The 24,212-nt window shown below is 41.4% G+C and overlaps 1 protein-coding gene across 1 annotated transcript in view; it reads right to left on the minus strand.

Moving 5' to 3' along the window:
• ASPM (assembly factor for spindle microtubules) overlaps positions 1 to 18,239 on the minus strand; it is a 37,782-nt gene extending 19,543 nt beyond the window's left edge. The window contains exons 1-16 of the mRNA XM_073356735.1: positions 17,875 to 18,239; positions 15,578 to 15,721; positions 13,623 to 14,970; positions 11,577 to 11,666; positions 9,088 to 9,234; positions 8,258 to 8,503; positions 8,012 to 8,079; positions 7,221 to 7,362; positions 7,003 to 7,133; positions 6,022 to 6,197; positions 5,794 to 5,939; positions 5,621 to 5,706; positions 4,154 to 4,369; positions 2,403 to 2,607; positions 2,136 to 2,281; positions 1,907 to 2,035 (exon numbers count right to left, since the gene is read on the minus strand). Of these exons, the coding sequence (XP_073212836.1) occupies positions 1,907 to 2,035; positions 2,136 to 2,281; positions 2,403 to 2,607; positions 4,154 to 4,369; positions 5,621 to 5,706; positions 5,794 to 5,939; positions 6,022 to 6,197; positions 7,003 to 7,133; positions 7,221 to 7,362; positions 8,012 to 8,079; positions 8,258 to 8,503; positions 9,088 to 9,234; positions 11,577 to 11,666; positions 13,623 to 14,970; positions 15,578 to 15,721; positions 17,875 to 18,177 (3,723 nt within the window). The 5' untranslated portion in view covers positions 18,178 to 18,239. The remainder of the gene's footprint in view (positions 1 to 1,906; positions 2,036 to 2,135; positions 2,282 to 2,402; positions 2,608 to 4,153; positions 4,370 to 5,620; positions 5,707 to 5,793; positions 5,940 to 6,021; positions 6,198 to 7,002; positions 7,134 to 7,220; positions 7,363 to 8,011; positions 8,080 to 8,257; positions 8,504 to 9,087; positions 9,235 to 11,576; positions 11,667 to 13,622; positions 14,971 to 15,577; positions 15,722 to 17,874) is intronic.
• Between the last annotated feature and the right edge of the window lie 5,973 nt (positions 18,240 to 24,212).

Raw genomic sequence — 24,212 nt, forward strand, 5'->3', positions numbered from 1 at the left:
ATCAGCAGTGTAGGAACGCAAGCACACTTAGTGGAGCACCCATAGTGACACTACTCAAAGAAGAAAAATGTAATGCTATATACATGGTAAAGAAGCATGGTGAAATCCTGCAGCCTTGAATGTACCCCAGCTACCTTTCACTTTTAAGTACCTGAATTAAAGTTTGAAGTGGGCAACAAGTTGTTTGGCAATTTGTATAGTCTTGTATATTTCAGAATGAACATATAATTTAGCATAATTCCCTGTAGAAAGTCAGAAATGGAACACCAACATAGTTGAAAATTGCAGTTGAAATGCTTTGGTCAAGTTGCGTGTCAAATCCTATACATTGCACAGCGGCAAAAGACCTAGCTCAAACGTGGTATTCTTTTCATCTTATTTTAAATTGCAAAGAAGTAAAATTAATAAGTGTGGAGTTCTTCATAAAGTTCAGTAAAGCCACTTCAGCCTTGACTTGGGAAAAGGACTGAAATACTCTTATTAATATTAAATGTAACACTGGCAGAGCACTAGTCTTTACATTGACTACTTCTCATTCTGAAGAGAATGAAAAGATGCATTTTGCTTTAAATCAAGATTGTGTCACCTTCTTAGTAACATATGAAGTCCTCAAAAAGTAGTTACAAATGCTACTCTCTGAAGACTATCCATTCACAACTTGGTTGATTTTGTATCCCACACTGTACCACAAACCAAGAGTGATTATTACAGTAAAAGCTTTTTTATCTGGCATGGGGCGTGCCGGTAAGTGAAAAATGCCAGTTAACTAAACATTGGATGCGGTGGGGCGTTTGCAGGGTGCAGGCTCTCGGCAGCACTTACCTCAGGCAGCTCCCCGCAACCGGCTACCTGTCCTTGCTACTCTTAGGCAGAGGCGCGGGCAGGCGGCTGTGTGCTGCCCCTGCCCCGCGCACTGCCTTCGCAGCTCCCATTGGCTGGGAACCACGGCCAATGGGATCTGGGGGAGGGGTAGTGCTTGCGTGGCCATTCTTCTGCTTAGGACAGGGGTGGGCAAACTTTTTGGGCCGAGGGCCACATCTGGGTGGGGAAACTGTATGCAGGGCCGGGGCAGAGGGTCGAGGTGTGAGAGGGGGTGCGGTGTGCAGGAATGGGCTCAGGGCAAGAGATTGGGGCAGAGGAGGGGTGCAGACTGCCAGAGAGGGCTCAGGGCAGGGATTTGGGGTGCAGGAGGGGTGTGAGGTGCAGGCAGGGGGTTCAAGGCAGGGAGTTGGGGAGCGGGGTGAAGGAGGGGTTCGGGCTCCAGCCTCACTTAGCTAAAGAGGCTCCAGGGTGGCAGAGGTGCGCACTGGGGCCAGGGCAGGCTCCCTTCCTGCATGCCCTGGCTCCACGCCACACTGGGAAGTGGCCGGAGCCATGTCCCTGCGCAGCCCCTGGGGGAGAAGGGGGACACAGGGCTTCGCGCACTGCCCTTGCCAGGCCTCCAGGTACCTCCCCCAAAGCTCCCATTGGCCATGGTTCCCCGTTCCCAGCCAATGGGAGCTGCCGGGGCAGTGCCTGGAGGCAAGGGCAACGCATAGAGCCCTCCGCCCCTCAGCCCGGGCTGCAGGGATGTGGTGCCGGCCGCTTCCGAGAATGGCGCAGGGCCTGCAGCCCACAGGGGGCAATCCCGTGGGCCAGATCCAAAGCCCTAAGGGGCCAGATCCGGCCCATGGGCCGTAGTGTGCCCACCCCTGGCCTAGGAGCAGCAGGGACATGTTGCCACTTCTGGGGAGCCACACGAAGCCATGTAGGGAGTCTGCTGGCCCCACGCCAACCAGACTATAAACTGGACTTTCTATGAATATTAGAAATGCTGGTTTAGAGAGCTTTCTGGTTGGTACAGGGCCGGACAACACAGCTTTTACTGTACTACTTCACAAAAGAATAAAGTCCTTGATAAAAATACCTGGTGGAGTTTCAGCTCTGCTTTCAGTCTGTATTTCCTCCAAACTGACTGAATTAGCCGAGCAGCTCGAGTCTCTTTTCGAAGATCTAGAAGCCGTGAACACAGAAATGACAGATAGGTGATAACAACCTAAAGAAATATACATAAAAAAAACACCATGGTAAGTTAGGACTGTCCAGTTTATATGAAATTATATAAAATAAAATAAAAAAAAAAACACCTCTCTCACCTTCTCATCAGGAATTGTATTTGACATATCTGAATGATGAATCATAGCTGGTATTCCACCCAGGTCAGAAACTGCAGTATTAATCAACTGGAAATTTCTCTTTTCATTGTCCAGAAGTTCCTTATAGACGACTGAGGTAGTTATAGCTTTATAACAGAAGGAAAAATATAATCATGTTTGTCAGTCAGATTAAGGGTTTTATTTATTTATTTTTTAAAAAACATGCAGTCTGCTTCAAAAAACACCTTATATTAAAGAATGACTCACTTTGGTCAAATGTTCCAGCCAACATATTTAGAGATGTATCAGATTCAGAGGAAGAATTTAGTGCTACTGTACCAGTTTTTGTACATTCTACTGTTTGAGTGGTACGTTGGGATATAGCTTCCAAAGGCACATAACACGGATGATAGTGGTGAATCAAATAGCACAATACTCTGCCATCTGAGAAAGATACTGTGAAGTTTTCCACCTGGTTTTAAAAAAAAAAAAAAAAACCCTTGAAATTTTTCACACGCATGAATTAGTACAAGTTTAAAATAGGTCTCATTTGTCATAATATATCTGTAACTGGATAGGAATGTGGCTATGCACATTTCTTTTAATATATACAAAGGAAAATTAAATATATGAAATTCAAGTTATCTGAGAGTAATGCTCATTTGCCGAGTCCATGCTGTGGCTCTCCATTCCTGAAAGTCAGAAATATAAAGGGATGTCTACCCAAAGTAAAAGTGCACCTCATAGAACAACAGTAGCTAAAGAAACCAGACCTGGAGAATTCTATGGAAGGATCCTAGAAAGGACCTTCTACAGCATAGTATGTTACTGATGTTTTAATCTACTGTCAAAAAATGTGCTAAATATTTTCAGAATAAGATAACACCTGTAGCCCATAAATCTTAAACATACTTAACCAACTGACTACTATCTTGGAAAGCAAGAATATGTAGAGAAGCAGTATATGGAAAGCAAGACAAGCAGAATAGAGAACGGAATACACAAAATGCTATGTAGTTGCTTGTGTGGTACAGTAGCCACCATTTTAGTTCCTTTATTATTATTTATGGGAGTTAAAGAATGGTTTGTGTGAGGGATTGTGACCAGAGGCATTTAAATGAAGACTGATTGTGAGAGACACAATATCAGGGATGACATTCCACATACATAAGTATTAAAGAGAAGTAGGCATGGATGCACTTGAGACAGAGGAAGACACACAAAGTGAAATTCATGAAGTTCAGAGACAAAAGTGGCTTCATTGATTAGGGACTCAGAAATGGCAATGCCTGGGAAATGAATTTGAAGCCTCCTAAGCTTAAAATAATTAAGTTAGATTTTGCTTTCCTAAAGTGTGCCAGCCATTCTGATGAGCAGTAAGTCTCCTTGAACAGGGTTTCACTCCTTGCTCCCTGTCCGTAAGAAACGCCCTACCTCTTGTAAAAATGATATGACTGCTTGGGGAGAGACAAATACTCACAGGACTATCTTTTAATGTTAATCTTAGTACCTGAAGTTCTTGAAGGTTATGAAAAGCTTATATAGTGGAGGAACTACTTTGGACCAAGAGGCTCATTAAAAACCATCTCCTTTCCCGCAGACTAGAATCAGTCACCAATGGGATCCTTCAAGGAAGTCTTTCAAAGAGTTTATTCTGCTTGCTCACTAATAGAGGGAAGATTTCCCTCGATTGGTATGTAGCCAGGCAGGTAGTACAGACATTCACTGTGGGAATTCTCTACTAGGAGAATGTATTAAAAATGATAGAAATGCAAGTGGGCCCATGAAAACACATCCTAGATATCTGACATCCCACCAATGGGATAGTCCAAATAAGACTGATAGAACTTCATCCATTACAATACTTATGACAGATCACTATTAATCAATATATATTTGATAGAACACATTTAGCGTTGAATGACATATAATTATAAACATTTCCCATTACAAGACAATGTATTTGCAGATGTACAAAATCTGGAAATATATACACAAAAAAACCAGGGACTACTTACCTTAATATTGTAAAACCCACAAACAGCATTGACCCAATCCATCAGCAGCTTCACATTTTTGCTGTAACTTTCAGATGAGTAAGTACTGCTGTTTTTTCTCACTTTACTTTGATAAGAGCAGGACACCAGAGTAGCCATTTGTGTCTTAATATTATGTGTATTCTTTAAAAAAGAAATTTCTTCTTCTAACTGCTTCACATTAAGGGAAACATCCACCTTTAATGGAAACAAACAAATCAATTTTTCTGATACATAAAAAGACGTTACAGTGATCTTGTAAACTTGATGTGGTTAAACAGAGAGGGGATGGTTTGGAAGAAAGCATCTTAAGTAAGTGCCAGGGACTGACTGCTCCCACTATTTACTAATATAACAGTTTCCATACTGGATCAAACTAGCTGTTACTCCAATCCAGCATCCTAGATGACAGTGGCCAGTACCAGATGCTTTTAAAATAAACTTAAAGGGAAATTGTCTTCCTACCTGGATCAATGGTTGGTTTATACCCTGAACATGTATTTTTTTTAATCTTACCTAATGCAATTGTGGAAGCGGTCATCCATATAACTAATTAAAGAGACTCTAGATCTACCTCAACATCTTGTTGTTGACTGATGCAAATGAATAAATTCATTTTCTCTGCAATATTCTTCAGCATTCAATTGCTCCTTTGGCTTCCTGATAATTCTGCAGCAGTATTCTCTTTAGGATTCTTGCATCAGGTATTGTATATAATAAAAAAAAAAGTCTCTGGCGACTTGCTTTTCAAATTCCTGCCTAATAGGTTTTACTTTCCATAATGTATACTCCTTCCTATTGGATTCATTTAAGCTGGATATAGATTTTTGAAGAATATTTAGTTGGCTCAAGTAACCTCTTAAACCTTGCCATTAAGCCAAACTCTTCTCCTACTCTCTGCTTCCTTCTTCCATTTAGGGCTATACATACTCCTTGACTCAAATTACACTAATTAGCCTCCATACTAAGTCCAAAGGTGATTATTTCATTCTTCAAGTGTTTGGAAGTGGTACTAAATACATCCATCTATTTGAGCTATTTTTAGTAGCGCTAAGAGAATTCCTCAGCAAGAAGTTAATATCTGTGGCCAAATTACCTGACCCTTGTTATCACATACTTAACCTTTGTTATAGTATCTGGCACAAGTACAAAAGAAATTCTATGAACAAGTGTACAGAACCTAATTAAAAGGAGTTCTGAATTGTATTACATTTTAGAGCCTAGCTCATCAATGTAGCTAATAGTTGTAAAGCACTTTGAACATACATCACACGATGAGGTCTAACCATGAGAATCCACAAAAGATCATTCTCATGGGTCACCCAGCCAGATCAATCCAGACTTGACAATTTCAGAGACTACAAATTCTTTGTTGCAAGTCATGCATTATCTCCTCGTTTGTAATATTTCTTAAAATTCTTTACAACTACACACAACTTTATGCAATACCTGGAAAGCAAAGACAATTTTCCACAGCAGTGCTAAAGTTCGCTCTCTGTGCCTGTCCACAATATCCTTAGACTCAATTGAAGCACCTATAAATCAAATACAACAGCGATTAAAATATGTATTCCTGTTCTTCAAATGCATAGTTTATTCTAGCGCTACTTTTCAATTCTTACCACATTCGTCTTTCAATTGAATTCCCCGCTCTTTAAGAACATGAAGGGCAACATCAACATTATGCATCTTCTGGAGACGACTTATTGCAGGAAGTCTTAGCTTCTTTGAGAGACTCCAGTTTTTTGTGAGAAGTTCCATTGTTCTCCTAACAATAAAGTGTCTTAGTTCATCTTACAGAAGGATTAGACAAATATAGATAGTCATAAAACCATTCTGTATCAACTTACACAAGACGAATACCACACTGCAAGTCTACAGCTAGATTTGTAACAGCAAAGTCAAATTCATCAAGTGGTGTCTGAACATGACTAACAGGTAATCCCAGGAAGCCAAGATGACGGGAAAGGTCACCTTCACCACTCAGGAAGTCTCGTGAAAATGCCAGTAGAACATCTTTACTATTCTAAGGGGAAATAAAATAAACTTAGACCAAATGACCATTTTGATCCCTTCCCCCAAATGCCTTTAGCTTTGTTATTTGTCGTTTAGTACTACGCATAAGATACAAAAATTCAAGTACTTAAATATCTCTTCATGGCATTTAAATTGTGTCCACAATATTCTAACGCTGACACAGATAGCTAACTGGTTTCCTAATGACAGATTTCATAACTTCCCTAGTGTACAACAAAAAATATCAAGCTGCCGTAACATTAGTTAATCATACCTGCTCTGCATCCTAGTTCATGAATAATTTCTCTTTTTATTTATTCATGCATTTAACTCCTTAAACAGTGTTGCAGTCTAATAGACTACATACAATATTTATACCATGACTTCAACTGACTAGAGTAAAAATGGTTTTTAGTTCAACACAAATGAGGCTATTTACTAATCAAACATATAGCATTACAGATAGGACATGCAGCCTAGCTTTCTGGAACAAAGTATTGTAGGACAGCCCCCAGATAAACTTTCAAAATGCAAGAGGATTTAACTTCAGATAAATGATGTGGCAAAGCAGTATTTAGTTTTAGAAAGAAAAGGAAAGCACCTCTACAATACAAGGCTTTTGAGCGCTCCCTATAAATTATATGCACTTCAGAAGTCCTGATGGTAAGTCTTACACAACTAGTGACCTCCTGGAAGATGTGCTGAGTGTGAATAGTACTAAAGTCTTAACATTAAAAAAGCAACTTTATATTATATGCATACAAAGTCATATGTTCAATCAAACATTATTAAAAGAAATGGCTATCATATTTTACCTTGAACTCTGCATCCTTGCAGAAGAGGCAAGGGTCGTGGTCAATGATTCTAGACTGTTTGGCATGATCAAGAAAGCAAACTAACAGCAATAATTTTTTCAGTGTAAATTTAGACAAAGCTTCTTCATGACCTAAAAATATTAAGTTCATAAAGATGTTATTTATTAATGCAAAGTTAAATGCTAAAAATAGTCTATTTTGAAAAAAAAAGTAGTTACCATCCCGATAAAGGTGAGGTACACTGGGGTGTCTGTATTCAGCTGCTATATCGGGGTTCCAAAGTAGGCGACTGAGAATAAATATTGCCAAACCCATAATATCACTATTACTCTCCAAAGCAATCAGTTCTCCATAAATAGCCTAATGAGAAAAAAGGAAACCTTTTTAAAATTTAAAAAAATGCTCACAATTGTATCATTTATTTCTTTAGAATTTCAGTAGGCTATATTCAAAATAAATAGCAATACACTATTTAAGAGTTTCTCACTTGCCCAAATCATTAGTAACCTAGCCCATTTCTTTGAAAACAGATTCATCTGAAAAACAGCAAACAAAGTTTCAATCCTAGTTTTATTCCAGCAGGTATCCCAAATACAATGTCCATCTAAAAAGTTAAAATTTGTATCAATGGGATCTACTGGTTCTTTGATGTCTGGAAAGTGTCCTCTGATTCCATTAGGAGTTCCTAACCAGTCCCAACATAGCTGGCTGCAGTGTAGTGGGAGCGCGCTAGGTGTCAATTTCCTAGCGACTACTGAAAGGTAAAGTTACTTGAGCAACAGCAAAGGAGCATCAGCCCAGTTCCAGGGTATTCCTCACAGAAAGGCACTTTTAAATTGTCCGATGAAATATTCTTTTTTGTAACAAGACCATCATGAATTAAAAATAAATGTGAAATTGTTCTGTTCTGATAATAAACCAGAGCTGCCTGCCAGCTATAGTTGAACTTGAGATCCACTCTTGGCATAGGCTTTACAAAAATAGAGTATCCATAAGAAGCATTGCTTACTTCCAGACCTATGCGTAGCCACAAAGGGTTGTAAGATAAAAGCCAGTTGAGGACTTTCTGTCTTTCTCCTGCAATGAATGTAAAGTATGGTGAAATGTTAAATTCAGCAAACACTTTTAAACCATATTTCATTGTTACAAAGCCATCTGGTTAAAAGTTTTTCTACTCTACTTGCTACACTTATAATATGACTCAGTGCTATTTTACCAAAAATACTAAATATCAACAACCTTTGTACATTCTTACCAATATCTTTCCAGAGATGCCTGTCTTTCCGAACTAGCAAACGTCTAGTTTCAATCTCAAACTCCAGTCTCTTAATAGCTTTAACCATTGTTTCAGAGGTAAACAAACGGCAAGCTGCACGTCGTAGTTTATTCAACCTGCATCGAGCAGTATAAGCTCTCATGGACATTTCTTCTTTTGTTGGTGCTCTAGGAACACTGGCTTTATGATGATTTTCTGCTCCCAAGGTAAGTGCAGCTGCATTTACTAATTGAAAAAAAAAAAAAGAGAATAAAAAAGAAAAATAGGTCTATATATCCGACATAAAGGTAAATTAGCATCTGTTTTATAGGAGTTAGCTATTTTTGCTATCATTTTACTTTTAGTTTAATGCATACTAATACACAGATTCTCAAGACTGTACACTTTCAGTTAAAGAACATGGAAAAAACACATATATAAAATTTCAAAATAGCATTCAGAATTTCCTTCAGTGCAACCTCTACTGAAACAGACACACAAACGTTAGCTCTGCAATTATCAAAGTAACTCTGTAGGGATGCAAATTGAACTTCCTTTCATTCCAATCTCAGAACAGAAATTCATGAAGGGGGTGATGGGGGAGGGGAACTAACCACTTCTTAATATAAAAATTACCCTTATTGAAAAGTTAGTTACATACATACAGATAAATTAATGAAAGCTTAATTGATACTAGCTTTTAGCTAGTGGTTTCATTCATCATATATGAGTTCACTTAAAAAAAATTCCTGGAGCAAGTTTTGCTTTATATATTGACATTACAGTGTTTCCATGATTTAGCAAGAGTGCACTGTTTCAAACTACTTTACCTTTTGAACTCTCTGTTTTTACAGTAAAGTCATCAGGTGTAAGTATGAAATTCAGCCACCAGGTAAAGCCTCGCTGCTGCTTTTCCTTCCAGCGCTCATCATAGAACATGTTTTTAGCAGCAAAAGGCATTGGATGCCTAGGAATGACTTAAGGGGGGGTGGAGGGAAGAGAAAGATTATCTAAATAGACAAAGTTCCAAATTAAAATTATTTATGTTTTCTTAAAATATGCAGTTCTTCACTTTAACTTCAATGACTTGCACAAAAATGGAATTATGAGGAAAGTATTTATAGACCACCTGCCACTTTTATTGTGCTTGCTGTTGTCTTCAACTAATAAGTTCTTCAAGACAAGGACTAACAACGAGGAGTCCTTCTGACACCTTGGACATTAACAAATTTATTTGGGCATAAGCTTTCGTGGGCTAAAACCCACTTCATTTGATGCAATGCCAGCAGTGCCACTCTGCCATGTACATTGGACAAAAATTTGTCATCAAGAATTATAACATTCAAAAACCAGTAGGAGAACTCTTCAATCTCCCTGGACACTCAATAACAGACTTAAGTGGCAATTCTTCAACAAAAAAAACTTCAAAAATAGACTCCAAAAAGAAACTGCAGAAGTGGAATTAATTTGCCAACCGGACACTATCAAATTAGGCCTGAATACAGCCTGGGAGTGGATGGGTCACTACAAAAACTAATTTTCCCTTGCTGATGCTCATACACCTTCTTGTCAACTGTTTGAAATGGGCTACCTTTATTACACTGGCCTCATTAGCACTACGAAAGTGATTTTTTTTCCCTCCCTTGGTATTCACACTGTCTTGTCAACTGTTGAGAAAAGCCCACTTCCACCTTAATGGAATTGGCTCGTTAGCACTGACCCCCAACCCCCCACACACTTGGTAAGACAACTCCCATCTTTTCACGTGCTGTGTATTTATACCCAACTCTGTATTTTCCACTCCATGCATCTGATGAAGTGGATTTTAGCCCACAAAAGCTTATGCCCAAATAAATTTGCTAGTCTCCAAGGTGCCACAAGGACTCCTCGTTGTTTTTGCTAATACAGACTAACATGACTACCACTCTGAAGACAAGGACAGTTATTGGTATGATAGTTCATGCTATTATCTAGTGCTTTATCAATATTAACAGTAATGTTAAGTAGCCTAGTGCTTTTAAGTATACTGAAAAACCTTTGAAGCATGATTTATTGTCACATTTCTACCTCCATAAATACAGCACCATTTGATTCCACATATCTGCTCCTTGAGTGTATTCAGAATCACAAGTTATTAGTAGAGGTGAACAAATAATTGATTTTTTGGTTTGCTGTTAAAAAAAAGTTTCAAGTTGAACTAAACGTTTCGTTGATCCCAAAACAACACATTTTAGGCATCCAACTTCTTTTTTTTTACTAAAAGTAAAAAATCTGGGAATAAGGGGCTACATTGTCAACGAGATTTAGGCTAGGTCTACACAAGCAATTGAGCAGCAGGACTTTTGTCGTTCAGAGGTGTTAACCCGCCCCCCTTGAGAGACAAAAGTTTTGCCATGGCAAGCGTCAGTGTGAACAGCGCACTGTTGGCAGAAGTACTCTCCCGTAGACACCGTGAACACCGCTCATTGGGGGTGGAAATATTTTGTCAGCAAAAGTGCTGACAAACAGCAGGTACACTGCCCAACTTTCAGCGACACCAACTGTGTTGCTAAAAGCTGTGTAGTGTAGACAAAAGCTTCGGCACCATTCAGACAGCCCCACCCCTTTTATCTCCCTGTGCAGCAAGGACTTGAACCCAGGTCTCCCATATCCCAGGTATGCGCCCCAACTACTGAGTATGGGAGTATTCTACGTTAAGGAGTATTCTCAATCTCTCCTGCTGAAGCTGTTCCACTTTGCATTACTAATTAAATATTAATTGGGCCAGAAAGTGAGAATGACTCTGCAGCCTGGTGATTAGAATACTCCATTGGGATGTGGGAGAGTCAAATTCCAGTCCCTGCTCCAATTAATATCTTATACAATATGAAACAGTCTAAATAAAAGAGACTGAGAAAGACCCACTCCAAAATGCCCCATAGCCAGGACAATGTCCTGGTATACGGGAGACCTACTCTAGAATGTGGACTTGACCCTTAGTCTCCCGCATCCCAGGACAGCGTCCTAACCACTAAGCTAAAATTTATAAGGAGGGCATCACCACACTACCACCTCCTCCCCACCGTTTTATGGCTCCACCCCCCAAAAAACTTTCATATTATCAAAACAAACTGTTTCATTTTCCTCTTACCAAAACATTTTGATTTTTTGGTTCAGTCATAACTATCTGGCAAAGTCTACATGAACTGGCAAACAGTTTTGGGTCAACGAGAACTACACTTTTAACAAAAACTATTAACCAAAAAATTTTCCCAGTTCAATTCGGACATTCAATTCAAGAAAAATTCTGACTTCATGGATACTGAAAACCTCTGTTTACCTGTTTTTAATGGTTTTATGAAGGTCAGCTGAGACTGTGCCACACCATCAATGGGCTTAGTAGTTTTGATGATAGTTTTAGACAAAGAACCTAAAAATGTTAACAAAATATCAGATGCCAGCAAAAAAACCTATTTATCACTGAAGGTGAGACTACCACTAACAAGCAAGCAAGGTATAGTTAAGGATTATAGCCTTGAGTCCATTCTTTACCAACCCTATCAATTATGGGGAGGAGTATAACATGATAAGAAAGATCATCGCTATAGAAAATTCCTTAAATCTAGCTGGTATAGGTTGACTAGAGGTTTTGTTTTTATCTTTAAATTACCTTCCTTCAGTGTGTTTCAGGAAAAGTCAAAAACAATATTTCAATGTCATCTGTGATGGAGAAACATTAATTCTCTAGATGCTATGTAAGCATAATTATATATAAATCTTCTGGCTAATGAATGTTAAAAGAATGCAGATAAATTGCTTTGCTTGGCAACTGCAAAAAGAGTGGAAGAAAAAAATTGAAGTGTAAGCTGCCAGTTAAAAAACACTACTACAGTCCATGCTTCCTCACCACACTGAGAAAAAAGTATTACCTGTAATTATTCTCAGAAGATGCACATCCTAATGGACTACCACTTTAAAGTCTATTACCAACACAAGGTATTAATTTCCAAAGTTCAAAATTCTAAGCCACTGGCATCTATCTGGATGGTCTAATGAGTAGGGTCCTAGCCCAGGCCGTGCAAGACCTGAGTGTCCTGAGATTCATGAGACCTCCTGGGTTCAACTCCCTGTTGTGACACAGACTCCCTATGTAATCTTGGGCAAGTCATTTAGTCTCTGGATCAGTTACCCATTATAAAATAGGATTTTACCTTGTGTTCATCACTGGAGGCGGCAAGATATGAATTCATTCTGATCTCCTGTGCTGTTCCACAGCCAGGCACCATTCAGCATTTATATGTGAACACATTGCTCAAGTAGAACAATGTTAGGCCTCAGAGAAGTTAAATTGGGTGTAAGTGTTTCAAAATTACATTTCAATAATGAAATGTAGCTATATTTAGGGCTGGGGCAAACTGTGTACTGTTATCTCGTCACGCTGCCTCTGTGCTGTTATATCGGTATAACCCTATGAAGACAATGGTGAACATACTTGGAAGACAAAGAGATTACAGAGGTATAATAGAACAGATTTCCACCTGCAAGAACCTTTACAGGCAGTTATACAAGGGCAGGAAAACCGCATCCTAACTTTCAGTTCCCACGGTGAGTTTGCACAACTGATAAAACTTGGACTCCTTTTTTAAGAAATGGCATCACAAGGGTCACTTTTCAGAGCAGACGTATATTTTAAGAAAATTATAGTGTTAGCACACCAAAGAGAGTTATACTAATGTGAGACTGCTAAATGAGCCAATTGTAAGATGTAGAGTGAGCAGAGAACCACGTGTAGAAATTGATGGCACCAGAAATGCATTCACACCTATGAGCTATTGTGAATAGTCTTTTAGAGAATACCAGGTGAGACATTTAAGCAAACTTTTTGAAATGCATTAATACCAATTATTTGCATTTTTGGCAGCACATCACACTCCATGCTAGATTTTCCACAGCCCCACCAAAGCTTATCTAGCACTTCCTCTCCCCATCTTAAAATCCCCTTCATCTACCACCTCTACCCACATTTCTTGCCTGTTGAAATAAGCTGCTCAGGACCAGGGCATTGCTCCACAAAGCCACGGGAGACAAATCTAGTACTTCCCCAGCAATGTTGCTAAATATGGCAAGTCTTCTAGCATACTACAAGACTATTTAGTCGATACCAGTTAAGTGGCTTCTGCTAAATGAATGCAGACAGTGTATTCTATAGCCACACTTTATTGCTACCAGACAACTTGAGAAGTTGCTACAGTGTCGTCATACTTGCTGCAGAAAGAGGTACTGAAATGCTGAGAGTTCTAGGGGTCCCCTTACAACATTTTGGCAAAATATGGAGACACTTAAGTTATTTTCCTTTCACTAGAGAACACAAATAAAAAATGCTCACCAGCTTTCTTTCTGTGGTGTAGTTTCTCTCTGCTTATATGCTTAGAGACCTGTGGTCTTACAGTAGTTTTTATTTTACTGTCAACACAAGATGTAAAGATTCTTTTGGTTTCCGTTTCTTCCACATATTCTGTAGCTGTAGTCTTAGTATCCTCTAAGTATACTTCATTTTTCCTCTTACGACTTCGTAAAGTAGATCCAATGGAACAGGAATGTATTTCATCTTTGTGACATTTGGTTTCACCTGAGATGGGATCTATAACCGGAAGGTTCTGGAGTATTTCTAACTTTGAATGTCTAGGAATTATACTTACATCTTCCCGTATCATATTAAGAGATTTTCTAGATTTTGGCTTAGTTGTCTCCATTCCTTTTCTTTCAGCAGCAGACAACTTATTTTTGATGACAGTAGCAGAAAGCACAGGACGTTTTTTTGGTTGTTCTCTTTGGGAGCAACTGCGAATCTGAAGATCCTCATCACAAAGAGGAAAACAGAAATGATTTTGTTCAGGTTTGGTACAATGAAGTAACTGAGATTTCACTATTGGCGTCTCATTAAGGACATCATTTGGAAACTTATGTTCTACAGATACACTTATGTACTGCATTTTTTCATTTTCTTTCCATTTTGAAGATGACGACTTCTTTGTGATACAAGTCTCCACACTGGAGGATAAAGAGGATGGTGAAACAGATACGTGGACTTGAGACACTGATTCTATAGCTAAGTTGTCTTTTACAAACTGATCGGGTGACAATATGGGAGCAACTTGCTCTGCTACAATTTCTACATTAAGTTGATAACTGTCATTTATAAAAGAATCTGGACTTAAAATTCTCCTTTGACTCAAAGAAGAGTGCAAGGCTGCTGTACATTCCGGAGCACAAACATGTGTATTTGATCTGTGTGCTTGTACTAATCCAGAAGGAGAACTGTGTATACTTGAGGATTTTATTTGCTCATTAGGATTATGAAGTTTCTTGATGTTACATGTGTCTATTTCTTGCAATAATTCATCATTTACCACTGTACCAAGAACTGAGTATGTAGTAGATCTTCTCATTGAAAGAGGTGTGCAAATGGTATCATGCTGTTCTTGCAATACAGGACTGATAGGAGATATAGGCAGTTTGTTTTCTAAAGTGATAAGCGAGTTTGAGGGGGACATGCTACCTCCTACCACATCCAAATTTTCACAGGACTGGAGCGGGCTTCTAACTGTATCTGTTTTTTTGGAAACACGAAATGTTTTGTTTACATTTTTAACATTTGAATGTTTTTGCTTAGCTCTTGTAGAAACTGATCCTTCTGAAGTATTTTTCTTTTTAATAGCATCCCAAAGACTCTTCTGAAAAAGTGCACACACCAAAAAAAAAAAAAAAAAGTTTAAAGAGTTTCCAAAGTAGTTGCTTTTTTAAAAATATAATACACATATATATTTATGCACACAGATAATGAATTGATAGCTAACACATACAAATACTAAGTTTTTAATTTTGGTGGGTTTTTTTAAGTTATTTTGAATAGATACACATTAAAAAGTAATATGTAGCCACATGCTCTATGCACTTACCATAAACTTTGAAATGCCCACATCAGAAACAACACACCAACATAGCTGAAGCACAGCAACACAATGCAATATAATCCATAATCAAACCAACCAGGAAAATAAGCTAAAGCCACTTTTCTACTCCAATAATTCACCCTTAAGATGTTCTACCATTTTCAAATGGGAAAAGAACAACTTTGAAGTGTTCATCATATTTGGGCTATTTCAGGTCAAAGGAGAGCAAATTCCAAGGTTATTGGGGGCTCCCACTGAGGATACCCAGTCAACAATTCATCCGTGCCTACACAAGTAGAAACAATTGCTACATTGCAAAATTTTGACTCACAAGCAAGAAACAAATAAGACAAAAATAATTAGTGTCAATTAAAAATACATTTCTTACCTTTTTCTTCAGAGGCTGCTCAGCAACACCCAACAACACAGCCTGATGTTTTACAATGCCATTAACAATAAAAGTTACCAGTTCTCGAACTTTTCCTTCTTCTAATGGCATCCATGTTATAGAAATAAAGATTCTTTCTCCAGACTACAAGAGAATGAAGTGTTAAAACAAAAACATTGTAAGGACATGAAAATATTTTTAAGAGAATCGATTATTTAAAAAAGAAGCAGTGAACAAAAGCGTTAGTGTCTGTGAATGCTTTTAAGTAAAGTGCTATATAAATGCTAAATAGCATGGCTTACATTTTCAGCCACTGAATGCATAAATATGGGTTGGTCTTTCACCATTTTTAAAGTTGGGTGCATACATTTACTTATCAGATGAATTTACAGTTATGATGGAGCACAGGTGAGAAAGTGCAAAACAGACAATGAGGTCAGGAGATAGAATGGATATATGAAGAAAGAAAAGGATGTGATTTTCATTGACAGGAAAACCTGCTAAAATTATTTCATTACATTACTAGCTGTTAAAAAGATCAGTACTTCATTCATATTTTGTGGTACATATATTTGAATGCTTGTGAAAAGGGCTATATGAGAGTACTGTAAGCAAGAAGGTGAATTACAGACATGCAAGAATAATATTATTAAATATCCAAAATAATTATCAGAATGTAAGCAAAATTTTAAATAAGCATATTTAGATTTTCTAAGTAATTTTGTTCTCATTTAGCTCAAGTACCCAAGTTCTAAGTTTTGTGTTGATTACAGCAGATAGACCAATAAGGTCATTGAAAAATAATGAAGATAGTGTCCTTCTTACATGCCAGTAGCACAATTTTGGGATGGTGCAGGGGATTAGAATTAATTTGTTGAACAGCTAGAACTCAGGGAAGATTCTTGCCAAACACTAGGTGAGCTACTGTACATTTTGCTGCTCTGCTGACACTAACACCGGTAGAGTGAAAAATGCCAGTATCTGAAGCACTCTGTGCACTTCTAGCATTACCATTTCTGTCGTTTCACTCGGATATTTGAATCAATATAGCAGCAAAACAGGCAGCTGATGATGGAGAAGGAGAGAAACAAGACAGCACTGCAAAAACCAAAGACTGACATTATGTAATGCCTGAAAATCTCACTATACTTTACTGGTCTTTGTAGCAAAAAAAAAAATAAAATAAAATAAAAAACTGACCGTACATCCTTTTTATGCTTCTTTAATATTAGAAAGAGGTTCCATACACAATTAACTCATCTAACACATTTACTTGCACTACTGGTAGTAAATCGTGGCAGCTATCACTTCCTCAGATTCTGTTCCCTATACTAAGTACCGTATAGATAAATATTGCTGTCAGGAAGGTACTTGTCAAAATTAGCTACTTGCTGTTACAAAGATGTACCATATACTCCTGGGGGAATTCTGCACCAAAAAATTAAAGATTCCACACACAATATTTTAAAATTCTGCATATTATATTTGTCAAAATAGCACAATATAATCACACCAGTTTCAATTATTTTTGGTCATTTATTTCAAGATACCTGACAGAAAGTATGTCTGTAACAATACAACAAAAAAGATTCAGGAAATGTTCTTTGACAAATAGATTCCTTACTAGGCATATCAGATAACGTCATAACCTCATCTGTGGTTCTTCCCATTGGGAGTTTGTGTCTAGTAGTGACCAAAACAGCCTTATGATTAAACTGTATGATGTTTTATCTTAAGAGTAGGAACCGCAAAGAACACATACGAGAGATTGAGAAAGACCCACCTCAAAATGCTCCACAGCCAGGACGCTGTTCTGGTATACGGGAGACCTACTCTAGAATGTTTTATCTTAAGAGTAGGAACAACAAAGCATAAGAAATTCTTCAAACACACAAAAGGCGACACATGTCTATCTTACCTAAAGCCTAACCATTCTGAAACAGACAGAGGCTAAGCTTCCTCGAGACACACCTACCCTCTGCAGGGTTGACTGGTCAGTTTCTCCTCCTTAACTATCTGCCCAGCATCTTTGACAGCACAGGGGGTTGAGAGGCCCGGCGCCCCAGGACGCAGATGCCGAGAGGCTGCACGGACAACGCGGGTAACCCGCGGCCCGTTGCTCCCGGAGAAGAGACCCGTCGCCCGGGGAGGGCAGCAGCGGAGCGGGCGGCTCTGCCCAGCCTCCAGCACCGCCCCCACGAGCCCCTCCAGCCAGGGGGGCTGCCCGCAGAGGTCTGGTGAGAGGACGCGGAGCCGCACGGGGCAGCAGCTCAGGCTCTCCCCGGGCCCGGCCCTACCTGGATGAGGAAGCGCCGGCGCTCCAGGCTGAAGCCTGTGGAGGGAGCCGGGAAGCGGTCGACAGCCACATCAGCTTCCTCCGGGTTGGGGTTGTCTACGGCCAGGAGCCGGGTGCAGGAGGCGCCGGGCCGGAGGCTGCCGAAGCTGAGGAAGGGCGGCCGGGAGAAGTGGGTGAGAGTCAGCACGGCGGGGTCCTCCTCCTTCTCCCTATCAGCCCAGCGCCGCCTCCGCCGCCCGGGGCTCTCGGCCGGGCTCAGATCCCAGGCAGCGGCGGCTCCCCTGCACAGCAGCTCTGCAGCCATCGCCGGCTTGTTGCTGCCGGGCCTCAGCGCGGCCCAGTCCCCGCGCAGCCAGAAGACCCGCACGAGCCAGACGGATAAACAGGCAGCGCGGTACTAACCGACCCGGCCAACCATTCAAACCCAGCGCCACCGCCAATCCCCAAGCGCCCCCACGGCCCGCCAATCCCCACACAGCCCTGGCCCAACCCGCCCACCAACCAGCGGCGCAGCGTTTCTTTCCGGCCACCAATCGCCATACAGTGCCCGCCCTCTAGCCTCTCCGCCAATCACAACGCGGCGTTTTATTTAAATATCAGCTCAGAGTTAGTTGGTTGGAGGTGAGTTCCCCAGAGTAACTTCAGCTGGCGGGCGAGCCACTCGCTCACGGGGCGGGACTTGGCAGGGTCAGGCAGCCCGGGCAGGGGGTTGGCTCCCTCGGCCGCCGCCGCCGCCCCCAGCACAGAGGGGAAGGGAAAGAGGATTCCCCGGGGAGAATTCCATGCGCGCCATGTTTGGGGGCAGTTAGGGATGAGGCGCCTCGCCCCTCCCTACTCCTGCCTGCCTAAGAAGCTGCCCCCGCCCCACGGGCTGACAACCAGCCTGAGCCCACTCCCGTGTGTAATGGACGCGTCGCTGCAAGAGCCAGGCCTGTCTTCGGGAGGGCAGGCTGGTGTGGGGGCACGTTTACACCACAGCCTGTAAGGGACGTATGTTGTTGTTATGTAATTACTGCGATGGCTGACCTCTACGCTACCCTCCTGTCCAAGCCAGTTGCCCAGTATCTAGCCCCCAATCCAGAGACTACCCCGAGCCATCAGTCCCCCACCTACAGTATATCCTCCACGCACTGGCTGCACTTTGCTCCCCAGCCCCCTGCACCTCCCTCCCTGTGGTCCTAGCCCCTTGCATCCCCCTCCCTGTGCCTGCTGGTCTCCTACCTTGGCTGCACATAGCTCAGCTGTGCAGCCTGCCTGCCACTGTGGTCCTAGTGCCAGGGAGCCTGCTCCTGCCGGGGTCAATGGACCCATGATCCTATGGGGGAGGAGGCGAGAGCTCTGAGCACCCTCCTGCCAATGCTGCTGGGCCTGATCCTGCAGGGGGTGGGAGGGGCTGACACCACCCCATTTTGCACCCCTGCCCAGCTCTGCATCCTAGGGCAGGTGCGTCTTCTGCCCCACTCTAGTTATGGCCTTATCACATGGTTTGCAACTGTACTGATAGGGCTGCAAGTGGCTCACAGGTTGAGAACTGGTTTAGGGCAAGTAAAATGTAATCTCTGCCATACAGAGTTTGCAATGTAATACAAGTATTTTGTAGTCAGACTGTGTCTCAAATAGCTCCCCTAACACTTGCAAGAGTTCCAAGTACACATAAGAAATCTATTGTCAGTCTGTACATGCATACACATGGGCATGCAGTGACTACAAGTTGGTTAGAAAACTTCTCTACATCTCTCACCTAAGCACCTGCCACAGTTATATACACTGAAATTCAGCCATTCCACAGAAGAAACTGCTGTACTAATACAATAGGATTTGGGGTTTTTTTGCAGACAGATCTACTGTGTAGTCCTCTTTATAGAACGCCATCTAGATATTCAGAAATACTTGGAACCTACACTTGAGGCCAGCTTTCCAAAAGCACTCAGCAGCTCCTAGTGGAAACAGTAGGAGCTGTTGAATACTGACAGGTTTCAGAGTTCAGAGTAACAGCTGTGTTAGTCTGTATTCGCAAAAAAGAAAAGGAGTACTTGTGGCACCTTAGAGACTAACCAATTTATTTGAGCATAAGCTTTCGTGAGCTACAGCTCACTTCATCGGATGCATACTGTGGAAAGTTTTGAAGGTCTTATATAATAAGCTGTAGCTCACAAAAGCTTATGCTCAAATAAATTGGTTAGTCTCTAAGGTGCCACAAGTACTCCTTTTCTTATTGAATACTGAGTGTTTTTTAAAACATCTGCCCACTTGATTTAGGAGCTGCTGAATACTGATCAATTCTGAAAATACACCCATGCATCAGAACATCCTAGTTTTTACTATGATAGAGGATATATTTTTGTAATTGTCAACTTCATCCATGCTATGGTCTGCATGACATTAACATACTAATTCTCGCCTGTGCCTATTAAAGCAGCAAATATCCACCCTATCCTCTAGTTTTTAATGCAACAGGAGGCAACATTGGTTTGCCATATAATTACTATTGGCCCAATCCTACAATAGCAAAGTACCATTAACTTCAATGGAAGCAGGATCTTCCTTATATCCTCTCACTAAGAAGCTAAAATAATTAAAGTCTATAGTACCATAGATACACATGACATTTTATAAGCCATTTTATACAGATCCCTGCTCTAAGGAGCCTAAAGGTAGGTTAATTTAACTAACTATAAGACAAGGTTAAACCACAAAGCAGGAGAATACTGTATTGTCTGCCTATACTGAAAGGAGGACAGGAGACATTTGACATGGGTTTAATCAGGCCACAGCTTTATTATTAGATGGCTGGGACTATCCAGCAGACAAAAGTGTACAGTGCAGGTAACCCCATGTTTATTCTGTGATTACCAGGGGGGCTTTTACCAGCTCCCTCTCTTTTTTCATCTAAGTCCCTCGAGCAAATTTATTGCTGGGTGTGACAAGTTCGGTCACAGAGACCCCCTTGGCACTGTGACCTGATGTGCTGAGACTACCTCTGAGCTCATTTTCTGTGCCAGTTTGGGCCTCCAGAACCCTGCCCTGTTGAGCCAGGTACGCTAATCTGTGTTGCAGATACGCTAATCTGCAACACAGACCCACGTTCTGACCCATGCCCCCAAAATTGCAGACTTAACTAAAAACTGCTTAGCAAGTGCTGCTGTCTCTACCATCCAGACACTCAGCTCCCAATGGGATCCAAACCCCAAATAAATCCGTTTTACTCTGTATAAAGCTTATACATTATCCGCCCTCTATAACACTGATCGAGAGAGATGCACAGCTGTTTGCTTCCCCAGGTATTAATTACTTAGTTGGGTTAATTAATAAGCAAAAGTGATTTTATTAAGTATAAAAAGCAGGATTTAAGTAGTTCCAAGTAATAACAGACAGAACAAAGTAAGCTATCAAGCAAAATAAAACAAAACACGCAAGTCTAAGCCTAATACAGTAGGAAACTGAATACAGGTAAATCTCACACTCTTGAGATGTTCCAATTAGCTTCTTTCACAGACTGGACTCCTTTCTAGTCTGGATCCAATCCTTTTCAGACCAACGTTGTAGTTTATGGCGTGGGTCCAGCAGTCCCTTACACACCCATAGTTACTGTCCTTTGTTCCAGTTTCTTTCTTTCTTTCTTTCTTTCTTTCCAGTTTCTTTCTTTGTGGTGGAGAGGCCATCTCTTGAGCCAGCTGAAGAGAAAATGGAGAGGCTTCCAGGGCCTTTTATATTCTCTCTCTTGTGGGAACCCCTTTGTTCTTCTGTGCAAAACCACAGCAACAAGAAGGAGTTTGTAGCCACCTGGGAAAGTCATAGATCCATGAATGATTCAGCTTTTTGCAGGCCAACACCATTGTTTACATATTCATTTGAATGTTCCCAGGAAAGCTCAGATGTGGACTGGCGTCTCTCAAAGTCCATTGTCAGTTAAGTGTTTCTTGGTTGGGCACTTACTCAGAATAGTCCTTTCTCAAGAAGCTGACCAAATGCTTCACTGATGCTACTTAGAATCAAACACATTGAGATACAAGTACATAGGCAATATTCATAACTTCAAATACAAAAATGATACACACATACAGACAGCATAATCATAACCAGCAAATTACAATCTTTCCATAGACACCTTACTTGACCTCCTTTGTATGAGATTTGGTGCAACTATAGGATCTTGGTTGCACCAATGATCTATATGGTCACAGTTCATGTCAATAACGTCACACTGGGACCTTACCATACCTGGGGGGCTTCCACTAGCTCCCCTTTTTCCATCCACATTCCTCCAGCAAAGTTATTGCTGGGTCCTTACCATACCCAGAGGGCTCCCACCAGCTCCCCCATTTTTCCAGGTCCCTCAAGCAACTTCATTGCCAGGACCTTACCCTCATATGAGGGTTAAGGTGGGGTATAAGACTAGAGGGTTGGCTCCCTGCCATACCAATCATAGGAGTCCCCAACCGCCCCCCATTCATTCCTTTAACGAACGCTTCTTTTTCCGGTCACTGTATACCTTTCCTATGGAGTACCTGCACTGGACATCTGCCACAAGGAGGCTCCAGCAATTAGCTGGCTGCCTCCCCCACCCCGCAAATCCAGTTGGGTTCCAAGACATCTTTTACTGCCCTCCCTCCCCTTTTACATTGGCCAAAACAAATGGGCTCCAAAGCTTTACAAGGGAACCCTGTACTCCCTGAATAATTTGGTACCCCAGGATACCCAAATTGCTGAGCCTTTTATGACCCCAAGGAATTTTGCCACCTCCCCTTTTAGAATCTGTCAAGTCTTGTGCACCCAGGTGGTGCTCCAAAGCTCTCAGCCAGAACCTGCATGAATACATGTCTGACAACACGGATCTGCATCAAGTCCCTTCTTATTCTGAGCAATAATTGAACTCCTTTACACATTCTCAAATAGTGTTTTCCAATGTGTGCCACATCATGTCAGTGACTGCTGACAAGCCCCTTGGCACACAGCAGTGGCATGAGCTGGTCCAATAACATGCTTCTCCTTCCATACCAACACAGACTTTCCCCATCCCTGGACCCTGATTACCAATCCTTAAAGCCACTAGGATGTCTGCCTACGTGCATAAGAAAAATAATCCTGTGCCCACAGACCCACACCACTGCCTCCATGGCCTGGCTGCCAACATATGGAATGGAATCACAACACATTAATGGCGACTGACCACCCGATATTGCACACCATATTGTATGCTTCCAAATGTGAACACCCAATTGTCAGAATTGCCTGTGCCCTTATGCCCTGCTGCACCACTGCTGTTGTGGCCCCTGATTGTGAATGACTAAGAACCAAATTCCATAGGGTAGAACCAAGCCCCTAGACTTTCCGGAAGATAACAAATGCTGCCTAGTCTCTTTGATCAGTCGTTGATCATCACAAGTTTAATATCCCTGCTTGCCCCTCCTGGTGTACAACAGTCAGTTCCAAGCCCCGCCCTAGACAGTGCTCCTACGTAACCCAGGCATCAGCTTGCTGATTCTGAAAGTACCAAAACTGCTTTAAGAATGCTGCTTTGAGCAAGGCCATTTAGATCCCTGAGAATGTTAACTGTGATATGCCCACATAACTGCTGCATCCGGGCATTGGAATACAGCCACTCTGCCAGCAATCTTTGAGTTAAGACTGTTGTGTGGATATGAATAACCATTTAGCCCACTGACAAATGTAACAGGTGAGAGGCGATTCCAAGATTGTTGAGGATTCCAGTTGACAGGTTGCCCGTGACCCCATGTACTGCAGCACCCGCTGCACTGTAATGGGACATTTGGTGATCAGCCTTTCCACTCCTGTAATTACATGAATTTGTTAAGACTTGTCCCATAGCTGTGCCATCAGAAAGGAGGCAGTGGATCTCCATGCTACATTGCTAACCATCCTACCCCCAGGTTCCATGTAGCTAGCAGAATTTACTCAGGTTCTTGGCTGGCTCCTGGTGCCAGCTTCCAAATCCTGTTATGTAAAAGCGAGGCAAGGCATCGGCTATGCCCGACTAAACCCAGGAAAGGTAATAAAGTAATGGATATTGTCCTGGAGTCTATTTGTGGCCCAAGGCCCAGGAGACAGATCTGCAAGTTATGTGCGGGACATTGTGTGAAGGGCCCTGCTACCGTGCTGTCATAAATATAAAGGGAAGGGTAAACCCCTTTGAAATCCCTCCTGGCCAGGGGAAAGCTCCTCTCACCTGTAAAGGGTTAAGAAGCTAAAGGTAACCTCGCTGGCACCTGACCAAAATGACCAATGAGGAGACAAGATACTTTCAAAAGCTGGGAGGAGGGAGAGAAACAAAAGTGTGTGTCTGTCTGTAGTCGTCTTGGCCGGGGACAGAAGAGGAAT

This window comes from Lepidochelys kempii, chromosome 8 (assembly GCF_965140265.1).
Source record: "Lepidochelys kempii isolate rLepKem1 chromosome 8, rLepKem1.hap2, whole genome shotgun sequence".
Classification (NCBI taxonomy): domain Eukaryota; kingdom Metazoa; phylum Chordata; order Testudines; family Cheloniidae; genus Lepidochelys; species Lepidochelys kempii.